Genomic DNA, 20,070 nt, shown 5'->3' with positions numbered 1-20,070 from the left:
ACAGAGTGTTATCACACTAACAGACCACTCGCATCCGGTGCTAAGCAACTGGGATACAAAGTCAACAGTAAATTATGGGCACTTGCAAGGAGACTTAAGTTTTACCTAGACATTTATTTTCAGAGAAGGCTGTACCCTACCCCCGCTTCCCCTCCAAAAGCACAGATGGCTACTGGGACAGCAAAAGCTAGGAATGGCAGTTTTGAGAGAACCCAGGGCATGGGAAACAGGTCTATGCAGAAGGGACCGCTAGCAAGGAGCCACTCCACTGGTTGAATTCCATTACACGTCAGCTGGGTCTTTTTATTACTCTGGATGGTGCTGGGTTTCATGACCACGTGAGCTGAATTCCTATGTTCTTAGGAGGTGTGCTGTATTTGAGTACAAAATTCATAACTTTGATCACTCTAGAGAGAAAGACAAAAGACTTCCTTGATCCAAAAGTCTAGTAAATATCAAAGACTGCAAAAGGGCGTGAACCAAGCCAAGACAAAAAGGAAGACAGCCTTAAAATCTGCTGCCAGGCTCCCAGACTCTGAGGAAGGGGAAGAAAGTCAATCTACCTGAACAAGCTGTGTCTTTCTCACCTCAGTGTCTCCTTGGGGGTTCTGTTCGTGAAAGAAAAAAAAAATCCAGGCAGGCATGTTGCGGACAGAAAATAAGATTAGGCCACAGGGAAACTGAGTTATAAAATACAGAGTCAGCTGTCCTTTGGAATCAGGGCCTAAGGACCACCCAACTAACAAACATTTTTAGAGAAATATGTAAATATATTTCTGGCTTGGAGTAGGAGCATTGGAGGAAATAAAAACAAGGAGAACTTGGGTGTGTTTATGTGTCTAATGAAGTGAAAGTAGATTATAGAGGAAAAGACATGATATAGTATGTATGTTATAAATGCATGCATATACATAGATGTATGTATGTAAATGGTATACACATACATGTATTCATATATGTAAAATAATATAGTTTACATAGATTATGATATATGTTATATTACATATCATAATAGTACACTGCTATATTTATATCTCATTATATTGCATATCATAGTGTTTTCATATATATATTATAATAATATATATTTTATATATATTTATAATAATTAATATAATTTATAATATATATAATATATATATATTACAAAAAAAGACTTTAAAAGTTCTCGAGCCTCTTTCAACTACACTGACTAGAAATATTAGCTATGCGGTTGAGCTGCCAGAGATGTCAGAGAAAGAATTTCAGGGGGCACAGCAGGGAGGAAGTCACAGGAACTTGGCTGTAGTGATGGAGACGTAATTCTAACTTCCAATGGGAGCAGGCAAGAGAAATGTATGGTGACCTTCTGAGAGAGTGAAGCAAAAATAAAGAGTGGATATGGCTGGCCTGGGGCTGCCCATAACATCTGAAGGCTGCAGCCTTTCCTTCTGTCCTCCTTTTGGATGTACTCTTTCCTGTCCACTCAGAACTGCTGACACCACTCGGATGATAATTCACGTTGCCAATGAACCAGGGAGCACAGCCCCCAAACCTCTCGTGTTTGCTTGCTCAAGTCAGCGTGTGCCTCACCGTCCACCCCACCTGCTGTGGAGCCCTTGGGTAAATACTCCTTTGAGTTGAGTCATAGCTGGGAGCTGACTTCAGTGTACTTTAGCAGGGAAACTGGTTAAAGTTTCATGCTCCAAGAAATATGCTCTGATTTGTTTTACCTTTTTTGTTTTTTTAAAGCAACCTGTTTTTAAAGGATTGGCATAGGAAAAATTGTGCAACTGGGCATGTTTTAATGATCATGTTTTTAAACTATAAAATTAATATGCAGGTGGGAACACTTTAAATTATTCAAAAGAGCAGGTGTCCCTCAAAACTTCCCCAAGGCAATGTGTCTTCCTATTTATTCCTTTAGAATCACCACCTAAGTTATATATTATAATATTATATATACACATGCATATGTATATATGTCTATATATACATACATATGTCTATATGTCTCTCTCTCTCTCTCTCTCTCTATATATATATATATATATATATATATATATATATATATATATATATATATATATATATATATATAATTTCCTTTTAAAGATGGGGTTCTGGCCAGCTTGGAACCAGACAGGTTTGAGGTAGAAGAGGCTGGCCTTGAACTCACAAAGATCCTCCTGCCTCTGCCTTTTATGTGTTGGGACTAAAGGCATGTGCCACCATGCTCAACCCTATATGTGATGTTAAAATTGTTTTGCATATTTATTTTTATTATTATTTTTGTGTGCATGAGTGTATGCCACAGAGCATGGGCAGAGGTTCTGTGACAACTTTTGAGAGTTCTCTTTTTTCGCCTTTCGTGTTACCAGACAAAACTCAGGTCATGACAGGTGCAGCAAACCTGCTGAGCCGTCTCACCAACTCCCAAGTTAGATGTGATGTAAAAATGATCATGAATACTAATTATTTATAGTTTTATAGCTCATACATGATTTCAACCATACCAAAAATCTCAGAACTACTATATTTCATCTTTTTGTTTTTGTTTTTTTCTGAGGCAGGGCCACACATAGCCCAGCTTGGCCTTGAACTCTATAAACTGAGGATGGCCTTGAACTCCAGATCTTATTGCTTCTACTTCCCAAACACTGACGTAAGAGGTATGTGTCATTATGCTCAGTTCACTTTTAATAAAGAATAAATGCATCATTTCTTGGTATTTTGATTAAGTGTGAAAATACAGACGGGACAACTCTTTCCATTGTTGTTTATTTTTGTATTTGAAATAGGTGATCTAGGGTTTTGTCTGTGTAGCCCAGGTTGGCTTTAACTTGTTCAGCTTCCTACCTGAGCTTTCCCAATGTCGGTTTATAAGAACATGCCAAAATTCTTTTTTTTTAAGATAATTTTTCACTACGCAGCCCAGGCACTTGCAATTCTGCCTTAGCCCCCCAAGTGTAGTATGTGTACCATTATGGTTGACCCATGGACAGTTAACTTTTGTATGAGGTTGAATAATATTTTGTTAAGAGATTGATGTCTAATATGCTTGGCAGGCACTTCATCGGAAGACATTGAGGTCATCTTCAACTTCTCACAGAGTGTATGTCCTTCTTTAAAAATCTGTTACCTCTAGACTGACCGGCATGCTCCCTGGCACATGAATGGCAATGGATCAATCTTAGGTTTGAGGATTCCTTTCTGACTAAAGCTTTCTCCTTAGGAAGCTCGGCCAACCAGCTCCTGCAGTCCTTGGCCACTGAGGGAAGGTTTTACTTTGCTTCTTTTCCTGGGAGAAGAGAAATGACAGCTGTTTAGTGAAACTGCTAGATCTACATTATAAGACGTGGCGTCGTTGGTAGATCCTATATGTGGCCTAACATAGGGGTGTCAGAGGTTTAATTTTCACAGATATGAGATGATACATTTTGGAATACAGGTTTGAAATGTGGCAATGTCTCTACCTTCAGATTTGTACATAAAAAAAAAAAAAGAAGAAGAAGAAGAAAAAGGAAAGACTGTGACCTTTTCCCCCAGGTTCTTTTATCTTTTCCCCAAACATCTAGCTATGTAGGCCATGTTGGCCTCATATTCACAGAAGTCCTCCTGCCTCAGCTTCTTGTTATGTGATTACAGGTGTGTGCTACCAGGACTGGCTTAATCTGGTTCCTTTTTCTAGTGCCTGGGACTAAATCTCAGTACTGCAGGGTGGACATTTAACCTCCATACTTGGAAAAGCAGAAGAAAGGCGATTCTAGAAACATTCCCCAAAGTGTAAAGCAGAGACAGGAATTCGGGATGCTCTTGGCCAGGTCCTAGGGTTGGCAAAGAAGAAAAAACTGAAAAGACTAAAACCCATGGTGAATGGAGTAAGAAGACCCAGAGGGGAGAGAGAGGGGCGATTATACTTGAGTATGGATAAATACTTGAGATGCTGCGTCGTCCATCACTCTAGATGGGTAAAAGGCAGCTGTGGCTAAAGTTGTTCCAGCAGTGCCAAGAATTCCGAATGGGGGCTTCCTGTATTCCGCTGTTTTGATGGAGCACATCCCTCAGTTCTCAGGTCCCACTTGTTGGAACATAAAGCTCTTTTGGGGGTCACCAGGAGAAACCCATCATCTGACTGTCCTGGGCTAGGATCGGAGAACTAACCCAGAATTTCTATTTCAGTGTTTGGCCAAGGAAGCAATTTTAGTCAAACTTTAAAGAATATTAATTGAACAAGTAATACAAATTTTGCTTTTTAAAACTTCATGTAGGGGGTTGTGGATTTAGCTCAGTGGTAGAGCGCTTGCCTAGCAAGCACAAGGCCTGGGTTCGGTCCCCAGCTCCGAAAAAAAGAAAAAAAAAACAAAAAAAAAAAAAACTTCATGTAGGTTCATATAAGCTACAGTGATGTTTAGTAGAATTTTTAAATATCTACACGCCCCAACTCCCACCCCACCCACGATTTTAAAAGGAGCTAAAACAAACGAGTGGCTCGTTCTAACAGCTAGGAAATCTAAGGAAGCAGAGGAACCACAGGCCTCCTTTGTTACACCACACTCAGCGAACTCTTGCTAGGAACTCTTTTCTTGTGTGGTGATTCCCAGCCTTCCTAATGTTGGGACTCCTCAATACAATTCTTCATATCGTGGTGACCTCAAACTATAACATTATTTTGTTGCTTCCTCATGACTGTAATTTTGCCACTGCTCTGAATTGTAAGGTAAATACCTGTGCCTCATGATGGTCTTAGGTAACTCCCTAAGAAAATCTTTTGATCCCAAAAGGTTTCGACCCATAGGTTGAGAAACCTTGTCCTATGGAAAGTTGTGTTTTCAAGAGGAAGTGAATGAGGTCAATCTAAAACCAGGCATGGTGCGTGTGATCATATCACTCAGGAGGCTGAGGTAGGATGATTTTCAATTCAAGGCTAGCCTGAGTATGTAGCATGACTTAATCTCAAACCAAAAATCAGAACCGCAACAACAGAACAACAACAACAAAAAAGTAATTCTATGCTGGGTGTGAGCACTGGGGCTGGTGAGGTTGGAGGTGAGTTTGAGGTCATCCTGGGCTACATAGTGCATTGCCGGCCAGCCTGGGCAACATAATGACATCCTCCTCTGTATCCTGCCCCCGGCCCCCCGCAAGAAAAGTTACTCTGAACTGTGTTCTACTTGCTAGTTTAGCAAAATTATGAAACTTGGCTCATCTTTAAATGGTTTTCTTACATTGCCAGCTTCTTCTGTTTCTGTAGTTTATTTAAAAAAAAAAAAAAAAGAGACCAAGGTCAAATATAGTAAAGAACAGTGTTGCTTTTAGAGAGGAATGTCAATCTAAAGGTGCAGGGAAAAGGAATCAGATGTTTCAATTGTGTTTCAATTCTGTTCATTCAGCTCAATGGCAGGTACTCATCCTGGGAGTTTGAAGCTACAACCATTCTATTCTACCGTATATCATGTTATACAGCACTGTCATTGGATTACTTTACAATTCAGGGTTAGTTTCAGCACATCCAAATGCTATCTGGTATGGATGCTAACTTTAGGCATGCGGTTGAGAGTTGGAGCCAACCTACTTAAAATGACCAGTTGGGTGCTTATGCAGACAACTTAGAACACACAGAACTCGATTCCGAACAAGCTCTGCACAGCACAGATTTCTATTTCCCTAGTTCTCTTATCAAGTCACTTGGTAAAGATTAGCCAAATCGAACGTGCCATCCCTTACTGCTCCATTCCAAGAGGCTCAAGTGCCAGAGACCGGTCCCCTAGAATTTGACCGAAAGGTAACTCTGGAAGTGACAGACAGCCCGAAGCCGGGATTCTCCCGCCTTTTGATTGGGCTTCACAGGAAGCCCCGCCTCGGAGGCTTGACTCAGGGCTGCAGTTGGCTTGGTACGGCTGAGTGGCGGGCCTTGGCCACGCCCCGGCCGTCCGCTGCGCTGCCTGGGCCAGCGCCGTTTCCAGTTGAGAGATGGCGGCCGCCGCAGGTAGATCGCTCCTGCTGCTGCTCTGCTCCCGGGGCGGCGGCGGGGGCGCCGGCGGCTGCGGAGCGCTGACTGCCGGCTGCTTTCCCGGGCTGGGCGTCAGCCGCCAGCGGCCGCACCAGCAGCACCGGACGGTGAGCGAGCGCGGCTCCAGGGAGGGCGGGGCGGCGTGGGGAGCCGCGGGCAGGCCGGGGAGCCGGGCGACTTCCCTCAACTCGCGGCCGCCCCGGGGTGGCGGGCCACCGAGCCGCCGTGTCCTTCAACGCCTGCGGCGGCGGCTGGGAAGGCAGAGCGGGCGGGCGGGAGGCAGGAGAGGAGGAGGAGGGGCGACAGCAGGGATGTTCCCGCAGGACTGGGGACGCCAGGGCGGGGAAGGCACGGGACTTGAACCTCTCCCCGACCCGCCTCCGGGCTCCGTCCCTCCTTCCGTCGTTTCTGACAGCTTTGCTCCAATGCTCCCAAACTGAGCCCAGTGCAAGTTGTCCCCTTCTCTCCTCCTCTGGGCGGGTTGGGGCGTCCGGAGTTGCCGCGGTTGCCGGTGTGTCAGGAGAGTGGCAGTGCCATGCTGCTGGGAACTGTCCCCGGAGAGCAGCCCGGGACCCCAGGAGGCTTCTGCCTCGCCCTCACTCGTCCCCTTAGGAGCACGCAGGAAGGAAAATCAAACTTTATCCGTTCTCTGATCAGGTCCCTGCATGTGCGTGTTCTGGGAACCAGCTTCCTCGAGGTGGATGCTGCATTGCTTCAGGAGGCAAACACCATCCCCTCGGGTGCTTAAAGGTCCCGGTGGTCCCTTCGGAGGGTTGGCTTTCAGGCTGCACCGGTGCCCAAAGGAAGGGCAGCAGGCACAAGAGAGGCTGCAGGGCAAGTTGTTCACAGAGGCAGAGATTTGGTGATTCTATTAACCAGTTCTTGCCGGGTTTCATTGCCTGGCAAAGAAGGAATTCTGCCTCAACAGCCTAGGGGCGTGTGCATGTGTAGTGGTGGCAGTATAGTACTGGAGCTTGGCATCGAGTTCTTGACCTAACAGGTCAGAAGGTTCTCTTCCTTTGGACTTTCGAGGCCCATTCGTGTTGGTCTCTGGCCAACTCTTGAGAGAACAAGTGTAGGATTAATTTTATAAGGTGAGCTGATGGGAAGCTCGCTGCAGCCGGCCCAATAGAGAAGGTGGTGCCTTTAGCCCATGCATCATGACCTGTCTTGTTCTGATTCCTTGTCTCCTAAGAGGAAAGGACTGGAGCTTTGCAGGAGGATAGCCCTAGACCCGTGGTAGCATAAAATTGTGGGGAAGCACTATGAAAAAAAAAAACCACAAACAAACAAACGAGGCGCTGCGAATACAAGATAGTATTGCTATTATTAGCGATAGTTACGGACCCGAGCTTCCTTCTTGTGAGAAAATTGTACTTTTTCATATTTGGCATACTGACATTGCTTTGCCAAAGCTTTTGGGAGAGAGCCGAGTTTTTCTATAGTTCAGTTCTGATTTGCATGTTTGATAGCCTCCAGTTATGCTCTCTGAAAGACATACAGGCCACCCCCAAAATGTGATGGCAGTCTTTTCCCTCTGAACTATTGGAAGACTTCCTAAGCTATCTCTGTTTTCCAATGAGGCATCTTCCGATTTTGCAGTTTGTTCTGGATACTGTTTGGGTGTGGTATTCAAGTGGTGTTTAAAAATGTGTGCCTCAGATGCACCAGTCTGTGCGTGTCTTCCTTGTAGAGATACTTGAGACAATGTTCTTCTGTGCTATTCTGGGGTGGGTAAAAGTGATGAACCGAATTCGTAACTGAAAGCACAATTAAAAATGAAGTGTTATTTTTGAAGGGCAGAAGTGTTGTCATGGGAATGGTGACTTGTAAATGAACTTAGGAGTCCAAGGTTTGAAAAGAGGTGAGCCTGATTTTTTAAATACGTGGAAGCAGGGTTTGAATTTCTGTCCAGTTGCTCTAAAGCCATCATAAAAGTATCCCCATCTGATTTTCTAAGATTCCTCACATGGCATTCTGTTTGAAAGATGCCTCTTAGGGATTTAACTCTTGCTATTTCAAGCCTGAATTGAGGCCCAGAAAGGAGAAAGACTTGGCCAAGATTGCACAGCCAGTAAAACTCCTGCCCAGGTATTATTAGTCTCTTTAGGTTTTCTTTTTATTGTATCATAAACTACAGTTACCTTTGCATCTCTCCCTTCTCTTATAAGATTAACCATTTGTCTGCCAGGGAAGTCTTTGTATTCCAAAGCCTCCAGGAGTCAGAATCTCTAAGCCGATAATGGTTTTGATACACATGTGGTTGAGTATGGAATAAACCACTTGATCCTACCTCAGGAGACACTGGGCCGAGTGGAGACATCCCCACTGTGTGTGCAGCAGATGGCAGTCTGCATTGAACCCGAGCACAAGCCCAGCTTGTGGCACAGCAAATTGGAGCCAAGGGTCATAGCTAATAATAGTTGAAGCTTCTTCTTGACCCGGGTCACCTTGTTTGTTTGTTTGTTTGTTTGTTTGACACAGGGTCTTGCTATGTAGCTGAGGCTAAGTGACTTCTTCTTTTCCTACTTTTTGGCTCCCTGGCATTGGGACCACCATGCTCAGCCCAGCCAAGAGTTGTTGTTTTAAAACGAGTGTAGATGAAATAGAACTTGAACAAAACCATCCATATGATTGCACAGTTATAAGTGGGACTGTTCATAACTCCCACATTAAAATGTAGTGCCCTCCTCTCCAACACAGGGTTTGAAATCAAGCCTTACTCTGTCACCCAGGATGTCCTCTAATTCCTGGCTTTAAAGAGACCCTCCTGCTTCAGTTTCCCACCTAGCTGAGACTAAAAATGTGCACCCATGCAATCTTAGAATAGCTGCCGGTGGAATAAACAGGAGTGAAGGCAAATGGCTTTCCCAGTGGTTGGGGGTTTTGTTTGTTTGTTTTGTGTGTTTTTCTTCTTCTGTACAGAGCCTGCTGTCATCCGATTGGCGAGCACCTGCAGTGAATGCAAACTGTTGCTTGCGTACTTTCCCGTGCGATTAGTGAAGACGGTGGCAGTTTGCAAAGAAGCCCCTTGGAGGGGAACTGCCTTTCACTGTGGGCTGTGCAATTCCTTTGCTAAATCATCTCAGATTATGACAGCCTGAATGTTGGCAGTTCCTAGTGGTCAGCCTCTGGGCCCAGTTACAAAATCATAGGCGGGCGTTACACTGTTACAATTTGTAGCTTTCCTCCACACATCACAGTGTCCTGGCATGGATACTATTGCGACTTACCTGAGGCTGCTTTGTTTGATACACAGATCCCGTCTGAGTTAGGAACCAACCCCCAGCTCCCACCCTGCACCCCACACCTTCCTGAAGGGAGTCTGTAGCCAAGGCTGGCTTCTAGCTACCTATGCAGTCAGTCCAAGCTGGCCTTGAACTTGCAGTGATCTTCCTACGTGAGATCCTGGATGAGAATTCTAGTCTCAAACCCTAATTCTCTCGAGTTTCTCCTGGTCTGTTATTTTTTTTCCTATGCTGTATTCATGCACAAAAATTCAATATTTAGCTGGTTTCAGCGCCGGCCTCAAATGTTCCATACATATGTGCTGTTAATCAGATTCTGTGGCCGAATTTCAGTCATAACAACCCTCAGTCATTCCTTTCATGCCTAAAGTCCATTTCAGGCCAAAGGCTGACATAAATAAAACTCCTTATAAGTCTAACACCATCACTTCATAAACCTAATAAAACAGAGGACTGACTTATGAGGTTATATTTGTAGCAAATAAGAAATTAGGGATTGAGAATCCTTTAAATGGAAGGCTTGGCTTATATCTTAACTTTGGTGATTCCTGCCTCTTGATTTTTTTCCATTCTCCAATCTAAATCCTAATAGAATTTATTACATTCAGGATGCAGATTAACAGTGTATTCAATCTGGGAACAACAGTGAAGGCTTCATTTTTGGACTCCTTATCTTACTGGGGAGATAAAGCGAAGATGTGTATCTTACTAGTCTTCCCCTCTTGACTCTTTTAGCCTGCTGTCAAGGAAGTCAAATCTGAAAATTTTCTTTAAGCCTGGTGATTGGTTGTTGGCATTTCTTTATGATGGATTGCTGGGGAGAGTTGGTACCAGAAGCTTTCTGTTCACAGTCGGTTAAAGTAACAGTAATTACCCAGCTTGTTAGGACCGTTTGCGTCCATCACATTTCAAACATGTTGTTTCAGTCTGCTAAAGTATTGGACTAGATCATCCTGGATGATCTAGTTTAGAACACACTTGTTTTATTTTCAAGGAGGCAGATATCTTCTTATTCATCTTAAAAATCTTACTTATTTTGAATCCCATAAAATATTGTAGGGAATGAACTTGGATTTATTCATCAAATTCTGATGATCTGATCGTTTTAAGGCTCTGAGGACTTTATCTTATGCCTATGAAACTCTTCATACAAGAAAAAAATCCAAATGGAAAATTCACCATTAAGAATGATATAGTGAAAGACAATGAATCGACAGCCACCCTCTTTATTTTATTTTGGGGCTGCCCATACCTCCTGTTAGGTCTTCTACAATACAATGACATTATGTGACTGTCCACTGGGATTAAGGTCAAGGTTATACTTAAATATTTTAGGATATCTGCTCAGCTTTTGAACCTTTTTCCATAATTGGACTGATTAACGATAAAACTAGTGCTCATGAGCACATTCAAACTACTAGAGTATGTTATTATTATAACGATTGTATACAAGCCATTCTAGAACAGAACTCAGAAGTCCTTAGAGCAGTGGTTCTCGACCTGTGGGTCATGACCTCTGGGTGGGGTGTTAAACAACCTTTTCACAGGGTCTCCTGAGGCCATCGGAAAACACAGGTATTTGCATTACAATTCATAACAGTAGCATACAGTTATGGTTGGGGGGTCAGCACACCATGAGGAACTATATACTAAGGGGTTGCAGCATTAGGAAGGTTGAGAACTTCTGCCTTAGAGGACGCAGGAGATGGAATGGATTTTCATGGTATCTGTGAGTGCAGAGCTGAGAAGGCTTGTTACTTTCTCCATCCCCCTCCCTCCTTTCCTGCTTTATAGTGTTAACACCGGTTCTAAAAGGTGAATTGGGAAAAAAAGTTAACTGGGGTAGAGTTCTTAGAGTAAGTGCATAGCGTGTGAGTCAGTCTTGAACAAATGTTCTCTGATACATATCAAGCTTGACAACAGATGCTTAAGAAACACCTGCCAGGCCTGGCGAGATGCTCAGTGACTCAGAACCTTACTGCCCTGGCAGAGGACCAGAGTTCGGGTCCCAACACCCATGTCAGGCAGCTCACAACCTCCCGTGACTCCAGCTCCAGGGCAGTCCAGTGCCTCTGATCTTCTTTGTGGACATCTGCATTCACGTGCGCATACCCAATACACACATTCATAATTAAAAACCAAAAAGTAAATCTTTTAGGAAGCTGTCTCCTGCAGGTTGAAAACAAAGTGGGGAAACAAACCATTTATTTCTGCTCACTTCGTTAAATGCTTGCGGGGAAGACAGTTGTATAAAAATGAAGACTGGCGTCAAGCAAATTAATTTTAATAAGTTTAGTGAGCTACTGGCCCATAAACTGTATACAGGCTTGAATTTTTTATCATCATAAAAATATAACTTGGTAAATTGTATCACCAACTGGATCTAACAGAATGCTAAAGGGAACCTTTGTCTAATGCGGTTCTGAAGTATCTAGATAATAGGACACCATATCTTGACATCTCTTAAAGGCAATGACTTTTTCAAATGGTTGTTTTTGGTGATATTAAATTTGTTAGTCTGTAAGGAAGCGGTGTTTGCCTTCCTCGCATCGTTGCTAAAGTTTTCCGGTTTTGCGTGTTTTCTGCTGTTTCTTGTCTAACTGATCGTGTGCGGAATCCTCATAACAATCTCCAGGAGGTTACAGAGGTGGGCAACCAGCAGCTCACAGTCCTGACTGTCTTCACAGGCACCGAAATCCCTAAGTTGTCTTGCCTCTCAAGACAGGTCTGTGTCACGCTTCTTGTCTATTATGAGTGATGTTACAGGGCGTTTCAAGATATTAATGTCTGCTTTAAACTTTGATGCAGAGAAAATTAAAGTGACTGATAAATTGTCAAATAACAGTAGAGCCAGCGAGCCAGCTTGCACTACCCGACCTTGCAGTGTAGAAGGATCCGAGGACACTGGCGAATCTTTTAATCCTCACTATTAACCCCGCGGGAGGCATTGCTACCCCAGTTTTGTGGATGCAGACATTGAGGATGGGTTTACTTGTCCTTAAGTACCACAAATGGTTTCGGTGCTAGCGATGGGTGGAAGGAACACTTTGGCTTTTGAGCTGAATCTCATTCCACCTGCCTATTGTCTCCTGCTCCTCCTGCCTCTCCCTCCCTAAGCATCTGCTGTAGTTTTCCAAGAGACCTCAAGGTCCTTCCTACCATCTTCAGTCCTTAAATCTTTCTCTACGTTCCCTTAGGGCGCTAGCTGGCTGACTGTGTCTGAGTCAGGGTTGCTTCCTAGGGATCTTGGTAATTTAATCTGGAATGTTAAATAGTCCTACTGAACAAGGTAATTGTTGGGTATTGGCTCTATACTGGATAGCTCTGTAATGTTTTCTAGTGGACTCTGACAAAATGCTCCACTTATAAAGGATTACCCAGAATCACTTGGAAGTGATGCGTAGACTTTTCCTTGTGAGTCACCGTGCTAGGGAAGATGCTCCCTTTGGTGGGTCAAACAAGAGTGCACAGTCTGGCCAGGGGACATGGTGCAAGCACTGTGACAGGTGTGTTGCGGTTGCTTTTTAAATGTAGTTTTTCTTTTCTTTTCTCTTGAGACAGGGTCTCTCTAGATAGGCCCCGGGCTGTCCTAGAACTCACCGTGTAGAACAGGCTAGCCTTGTACCCACAGGATCCTCCTGCCTCTCCCCTCTGGGTGGGTGCTGGGATTAAAAGCATGGGGCACAACACCAGGCCTTTTTTGCTGTTGTTTGCTTGTGGAGGTTGAGAGGGAGCCCTGACAGCTACCTGTTGGAAGCGAAGGCTTCACTGAGGTGGCCTCCCAGTGCTAAAGCATGAAGTAGTATATGCATGTGGGACTGGAAAACTTGGTGTTTCCGGTCATAGAGATGTGGTACGACAGTGTAAGGGGGTTTGTTACAGCACAGTATGGACAAGATCAGGTAAGATGATACCAATAGTAATATTTATCAGCTTCACCACACACTTTATATTAAATCTCCCTCGGTTTTTGAGGTACCTCAAGATGGGAGTACTCATTTCACAGATAGTGTTACCTCTGATTGGCTACGTGGGTTGCCCAGGATCCTAGTTGAGAACGCTTGTCCAGGACCACACATTAGCCGAAGCACACTTGGTACGTCATCCTGAGAGAGCCTGGCTCCAGCCTCTGTGGTAGTCAAGTGTCTCAGACTGTGAGTGTGAAGAGACTTGCAAAAGAGCTGGAAGTTTATTCTGTACAGCAGTGGCCATTCGTGGGCCAATGCTGTCGTGGAACATGTTAGAAATGCCCCACCGTGTGTATATGAGTGCGCCTGCGAACAGGTTAAAGCGAAGAAATATGCGTGGTTTCCTTTCTGCTCAAGAGGTACCATGACTCTTTCAAGTTGATTTTGCCACTGAAGAAGCCACGTGTGAAAAACACAAAACCCAAACGTCGCCTGTCTGTAGACTTGCTGAGGATATAAAGTAGGAAGGTCACTTGTCCAAGCGTACTCTCTTACACGGGCCATGCTGGCTTTGCTGTAAAGGGAGGTAGAGAGGGCGGGACCAGAGAGGTAAGAGCAATAAGAGCCAACCAGTTCAGTGGCTCAGGAAGGGATGGCTGAACTAGGACATTAGCTAGAGACAGGAGAGGCAGGATAGGGAGTAGAGAAGAGAGAACTTCCTTAGCAGAATTGATGATGGGCTGTGTCCGTCTGCCAAGTTCTTAGCCAGCACCAGGTTGAGGATAGTTTAATTCAAGGTCCGACTTTATTCCTTAGGCACGAAGATTATTTCTTGACGCTTGAAAGTTCCCATTTCATATTCTTACTAAATGTGCTCCTTCGAGTTCTTTTCTGGGCTTCTATTTTTGTATTAAAATGTGTCGTTGTGCTTTTATTAAGACACTTTTACATTTATATATCAAGTCAGATGCCTGCCTTCTCACGTACCCGCCTTCCCCGTCTTCCCCACAGAATTTAGATTTTCTCAGCGGCATGAGAAGGTGCACACGCATGGAGAGCACGCAGCACCTCTGAACAAAGACTGCTGTGTGTCGTACTTCCCGTAGGTTTGCAGTGTCCTGCCCTTTGTACTCCGCTCATCGGAGGAGGACTTTAGAGTAATTTTCCTGGACTTAGTCCTCCTTAGCTTCCATTTTGTCTTTGATTTATGTGTTGATAAGAGCTCTTTAATGGCCGTAAGGTTTGATTCCCTTAAGGAACTGTTGAATATGGTATGGTAATGGTCTTGTCTTTTTCTTTTTTTCACTTAGTTTGTTTTGAATTAGCAAATAAAAATCATAGCTCTGTCTGTTTATGGGTAACTGTTATAGGTTGTTTTGGTTTGTGTGCACACTGTGTGATGTTCAAATAAGTAAACATACCCATCTCCTTAAATGTTTATTTTCAGGTTGGAAGAACTTTCAAATCCAGCACATGGTTGTCTAACGTTTCTAAGTGGGCATTCCTAATCTCGAGGTTTTGTTTTGTTTTGTTTAAAAAATTTAGCCGTCTTCCTTTCTACACTAGAAACATAAATGCAGGTGATTCCTAGTTCTACTTCCCTCATTGCCTAAAAGGTAAAATGAAAAAAAAAATGTCTGGAGTTGTTCGTTTAAAAAGCACAGCTCGGGAGCTGGAGAGATGGCTCAGTGGTTAAGAGCACTGACTACTCTTCCAGAGGTCCTGAGTTCAATTCCCAGCAACCACATGGTGGCTCACAATCATCTGTAATGGGATCTGGTGTGTGTGAAGACAGCTACAGTGTACTCATATACATAAAATAATTAATTAATTAATTAATTAAAAAAGAATGTTTAAAAAGCACAGCTCTCTGGTTTTCTCCGGATTGTAGTATGAATGTGGGCATCTGTTTCTTCAGTAACTGACAGTCTTTCAGAGGCACTGAGACCTTCTACAGAAGAGGGGGTGCTTGTGGTGCTGTTGGTGAACTTGAACTCGCCAGAGAAAGGATAGCTGTCCCGTTAGGCTATTCTCTGGGATACTTAAGTGAAGAGGTAATGTGTATATATTTGTTTGTTTTCCACTAAAATGAAATGGAAGCTTCTATGTGGTATAATCATCAGTATACTCTTTGGTCCCTGGGAGCTCAGGGTGGACGGGTTAGTTGACCTTCAGGTCCTTCAGTCCTTCCCCTAACCCTTCCGTTGGGGAGGGGGGATGGGATGGGGCAAGGGTTTGCGGAGAGAAAAGAGGGAAGGGAGATATCATTTGAAATATTAACAAAGAAGATTATTAATAAATAAAAAGTCAGTGGTGTGAGTTGTCCTCTGTTTTCCATGAACTTTAGCAAAACATTTAACCTCTTTGGTCTTAACGTTTGGTGGGTTTGTCGTTGTTGTTTTGTTTTTGGTCAGTTAGCTGAGTGTGCTCAGCAATCTGGTGATCTTGAAGAGTGTCTTCTTCTTATTTGTATGTGCTTGTTTGTACATGCGGGTATGTGTTTGTGATGGGTACTCAGACTAGGATTAAGGTGCCATGGTATCTGGCTGCAAAAGATCTCCCTCCCTCCCTCCCTCCCCCCCTCCCTCCCTCCCTCCCTCCCTCCCTCCATCCTTCTCTCTCTCCCTCCCTTCCTCCTTTTCTCTCTCTCTCTCTCTCTCCCTCCCCCCTCCTTCCCTCCCTCCCTCCCTCCCCCCCTCTGTCTTCCTCTCTCTCCCCCTTTCTCTCTCTGTGTACGCGTGTCTAGTCTTCACGATGAGGTCAGCTTGGAGTAAGACAAGCGGCCCTCTAGTTCCTCATCAGGACAATTTCCACAGTTTCATCTGATATCTTGGTCAACATTGTATTCACCCCCCTTAGGGAGTCATTTATGACTGGAGCTTCATCTTTCTCTTTTGTGGTTGTCATCGCCTCCCTGCCCCTCCCCCCTTCTTTGTAATCTACAATGTTGAGAGAACAGCAGAGGAGGGGCAGATATACTGGGGAGAAGGTACAAGCAGCAAAGTTGGTGTGATGCAGTAGGATTGTACTAGTGAATGGATTCTAAATGCATCCAGGAGTGTAGCCTGAAATACAATGTTTCTTTTCCCCTTTGTAGTTACATTAGCTGAAAGTGTAGCAGGAAGACCTTAGTAAGTGGTTAGCTGTTCACGATATCCATGTGTTAATAGCAGGCATAGCGTTGGTGGGCAACTAGAAGCCCATAAACTCTCCCAGGTCCATGGACAGAACCGGAGCACAGTTTCAAGAGCTTAGATATTCAATCACTTTTGGATGGACCAGAGTCAGCGAGTTAAACAACCCCAAAGACGATTGTCTAAGTCCCTTTGCTCCGGGGTAGTTGTAGCTGTAGATCATCTCATTCTCTGCTAGGACATTACAGTGATGGAATGACTTCTGATTCATGTAGCAGCAAATGGTCTTGAAGGAGTCTGCGTTGTGCTGAAACAGGGTGGTGTAAAGGCAATGTACCAGTCCTGGCAGTCTAGAAGGGCTTCTACAACTGCTAGGTGGAGAGCAAGTAGGACTGAGAGGTAGGGTGTTTGCTTACTCCCTGGCCCCACACAGAAAAGAAACTGCTATCCAGCCTGTGGTGGTGGGAGCTGGGCTGAACTGGGTTCTGCAGAAGACAGGAGGGGACGGATTGAAGAGGTTCTGCCAGCCCACATTCCTTGCGCATTCCAAAGGTGGCAGATTTTTGCAGATATTTGTTTTGGAGTTAACCTTCTGAATCTCCAACCTGCCCCCACCACAGTTTTGTCATTGCACCGCCAGGACCCACCCTGCTAGCTGCCACCAATCAGGCTGTGACAGGTGGCCAACTGTGGTAAAAACCCACTTTTTATTTTTAAAACAGAATTCAGATATTAGGATACTTTAAAGAAGTATGTTTAAAGATAGTTTGAATATAGCGGAACAGTAAAGCTTTATGAGGGTATTAAGAACTCTTCTCTTCTTCTTCTTCTTCCTCTTCTTCCTCCTCCTCCTGCTCCTCCTCACCCTTCTCTGGCTCCTCCTCTTGCTCCTTCTTCCTCTCCTCCTCCTCTTCCTCCTCCTCTCTCACTGATCTGTAAGTGCTGGTGACAGAAACTTCTATATAAAAAGAAAATTTTCGGTCAGAAGCTATTGTTGAATTTTTTTTAAAGAAAATCCAAGTGTATCTATATGCTTGGTGATTTTACTTTATCTTTAAATCCCCAAGAAAGTAAAATCTGAAATAATTTTTCAGATCTGTAGCTCTGATCTACGTCTTAAAACAAATGGTTTCTAAGTACGGTTGAGGTGGTAAGACAGACTGTTAGTGTAACACATTACAGAATTTTGGAATATTGATTTATGTAATGGAGAGCTGAACACTAGTCAGTGCTTTCTTTAATTTTAATAGCTCATTCTGCCTTGGTCTGTGACTCCGAATGAATTATAATTCTTAGCATGGCCAATACCACAAAGTTGGGTGAGCTTGAACTATATAATAGCTTTCTTTTTAATGATTGCTAGAGCTTGTAGCAGCAAGGACGGAGAATGAAAGGGAACTGTGGTAGTTTTTATGTTTTATTTTTTACCTAAAATGAGTATTCTGGTAAGATGAAAAGTAGCCGTGGGCGGAGGCCCTGAGCTATGGGCAAAGGTCACATCACGTCAGCACCAGAGAAGTCATAGGAGAAAGCAGGAAGTACTGACCCTCCAGTTCACCAAGGACTCACTAGGAAAGACCTTCTGTCACCGGAGCGAGTTTTCTAGAGGGGCGGGTCATAAGGAGATTACATCATGCTCAGTGGATTCCCCTAGGAGCTCCTTCTGTTTCCTGACCTCTTTCCCAGAGTAACACTCTCTGGGTTCTGGTGTTTCCCACCCAGTGTGTGATCATCCTGTGCGTGCATGTGCTCATCCTCAAACCCTTCAGAGTCTTGTCCACGTGCTTTAAAACTAGGTAGAAATCCTTACACTCTGTGTCTTCCTCCAGTTTATTCTCTTGGCATAACACTTGAAAAAGCTTTAATTGGGGGTCATCATGATGACTCAGTGGGTAAGGGTGCTTGCCACCAATTCTGATCACCTGACTTTAGTCCATAGAACCTACTCGGAGGAGGGAGAGAACCAGTTCCTGCAGGTTGCCCACTGACCTCTACCTGCACCCCCCAAATAAAAGTAATGCAGAATAAGATTGTGTTTAGTTAATACATTATCTAGTTCACTTTTATTTTGTTATTTATTTAATGTGTATGAGTATTTCATCTGCATGTGTATCTATGTACCATGTGCATGCCTGGTACTTGTGGAAGCCAGAAGAAAGCATCAGATCTCCTGGAACAGATGGTTTTGAGCCACCATGTGGTACTGGGAATCAAATCCAGGTCCTCGGAAGATTAGCCAGCGCCATCAATCGAGTCCCCACTTCATTCATTTTTAAGTGCTCTGTGGCATTTCTGAGTCTGACTCATGTAAAGGATCATTTCTTAGCTAACAGTATTTTTTCACTGACGATTGTGAGGGGCAGGGATCTATTCTGCCATTTTTAAGGTTAGACTTGGAATGCTCTTTTGCCTTTCAGAAAAGCTAATCTCCTTTTTGGTGTGCAGTGTCCTCCTTTGTCATCTTCTTGGGAAAGCCTTTTGTGCTTCCCCAGAGAAGGCAGAGAGTAGTATCTCATCACACAGGCAAACGTGGCTTGAGAAGGGTGCACAGTAGCATCTGCTCTAACGGCGAGCTCACGGGGACCTGGCTGCTGCCGGACAGCTTGCTTCACTCCACTGAAATCCGAGGGTTTTCCCAGGGTAGACAGCGCATGAAACCTGCTGGTGTCAACTTGTTTCTCCGTGTTTGGCATGCTCTGCAGTGCATAGATGCTGCTTTATTTTGTAAAAAGAATTTAATGCCTTTCATGGTTAAAGAAAAAGCTGGTTGTTAAGTTGTGGCATAGCTTTCCAGAGCAAGCCGAAGAAACTTGAGTTCCAGAAGGACAAGGAGGACTTCTTAAGATAGTTGATGTGAAATAAATACCTGTTTTAATAATCAGTCTTAGTCCATGGAGATTCTTACTTTATAGTCCTTAGTTTTTAATGTATTTATGTTTGATTTTCTGTGTATTGTCTGTATGTGTACCACATGTGCCCAGTGCCCACAGAGGTCCAGTCCCAGATGGTTGGCGTTACCATATGGGAGCCGGGATTGAATCTGGGTTATAGTCCTTGTTTTAAGGCACAGTCTTGGGTACATTTTTATCATCTCAGTCTCCTACCTTTATCTTACAGTTTCAGAATCCATGCTAACAATCTGAGCATCTTTTACAGGAACCACAGTGCCCAGCTTCATCGGGGTTGGCCCTCCAAGTGATTTGCTCTGCCGCACATTAACCAGAAGTGCTGAGCCAGCAAGGGGAGGCAAGCCAGCAGGATGCTTCCAGGGGTGGTCTTAAGGCAAGGCGAGAGCGGCCAAGACCAAGGGGAAATCGCCACTTAGGCATTCAAGCTGTAGTCTGGCCAGAAATGCTATTAACAGTGAGTAGCCGATTGTAATTAAGCTGATTGGGACCTGGACAGTTTGAGCCACCAGTTGTCTGCTGGAAAGAGTGGACAATTTTAATGCATCTTAGAATTAATGGTTGGACAGGGGAGTGATACATATTCAGTACTCATGTGAAATTCTCACTAAATAAATAAATACATTGAAAAACAAAGAAAGGGCACTTCAGAACATTTGTTTGACAAATACTAATTTAGAATGAAAAAAAGTTATATTTGCATTTTGAGGAACTTGTCAGTTCTAGAGGCTCAGGAATGCCTGAGTTCAGTTGCTTGTGTGTTTCGTCCATTGTCTGAGAATGAGTGCCGAATGGATTGTTGGTAAAGGCAGAGGTAGGTCTGTCTGTCTGTCTGTCTACCTATCTACCTACCTGTCTGTCTGCCTGTCTGCATGTCTGTCT

General features: G+C 44.0%; 1 protein-coding gene across 2 annotated transcripts in view; it reads left to right on the top strand.

Annotated features, from left to right (window-relative positions):
- Positions 1 to 5,942: 5,942 nt before the first annotated feature.
- Positions 5,943 to 20,070, top strand: part of Mcu (mitochondrial calcium uniporter) — a 164,693-nt gene continuing 150,565 nt past the window's right edge. The window contains 1 exon segment of one of the 2 annotated variants that reach the window (NM_001106398.1): positions 5,943 to 6,099. In NM_001106398.1, coding sequence (NP_001099868.1) covers positions 5,953 to 6,099 — 147 coding nt within the window. In that variant the 5' untranslated portion in view covers positions 5,943 to 5,952. 2 annotated transcript variants of the gene reach the window in all.

This window comes from Rattus norvegicus, chromosome 20 (assembly GCF_021556685.1).
Source record: "Rattus norvegicus strain SHRSP/BbbUtx chromosome 20, alternate assembly SHRSP_T2T, whole genome shotgun sequence".
NCBI lineage: Eukaryota > Metazoa > Chordata > Mammalia > Rodentia > Muridae > Rattus > Rattus norvegicus.
The sequence above is the reverse complement of the archived record's forward strand: the minus strand, read 5'-3'. Positions and strand labels throughout refer to the sequence as shown.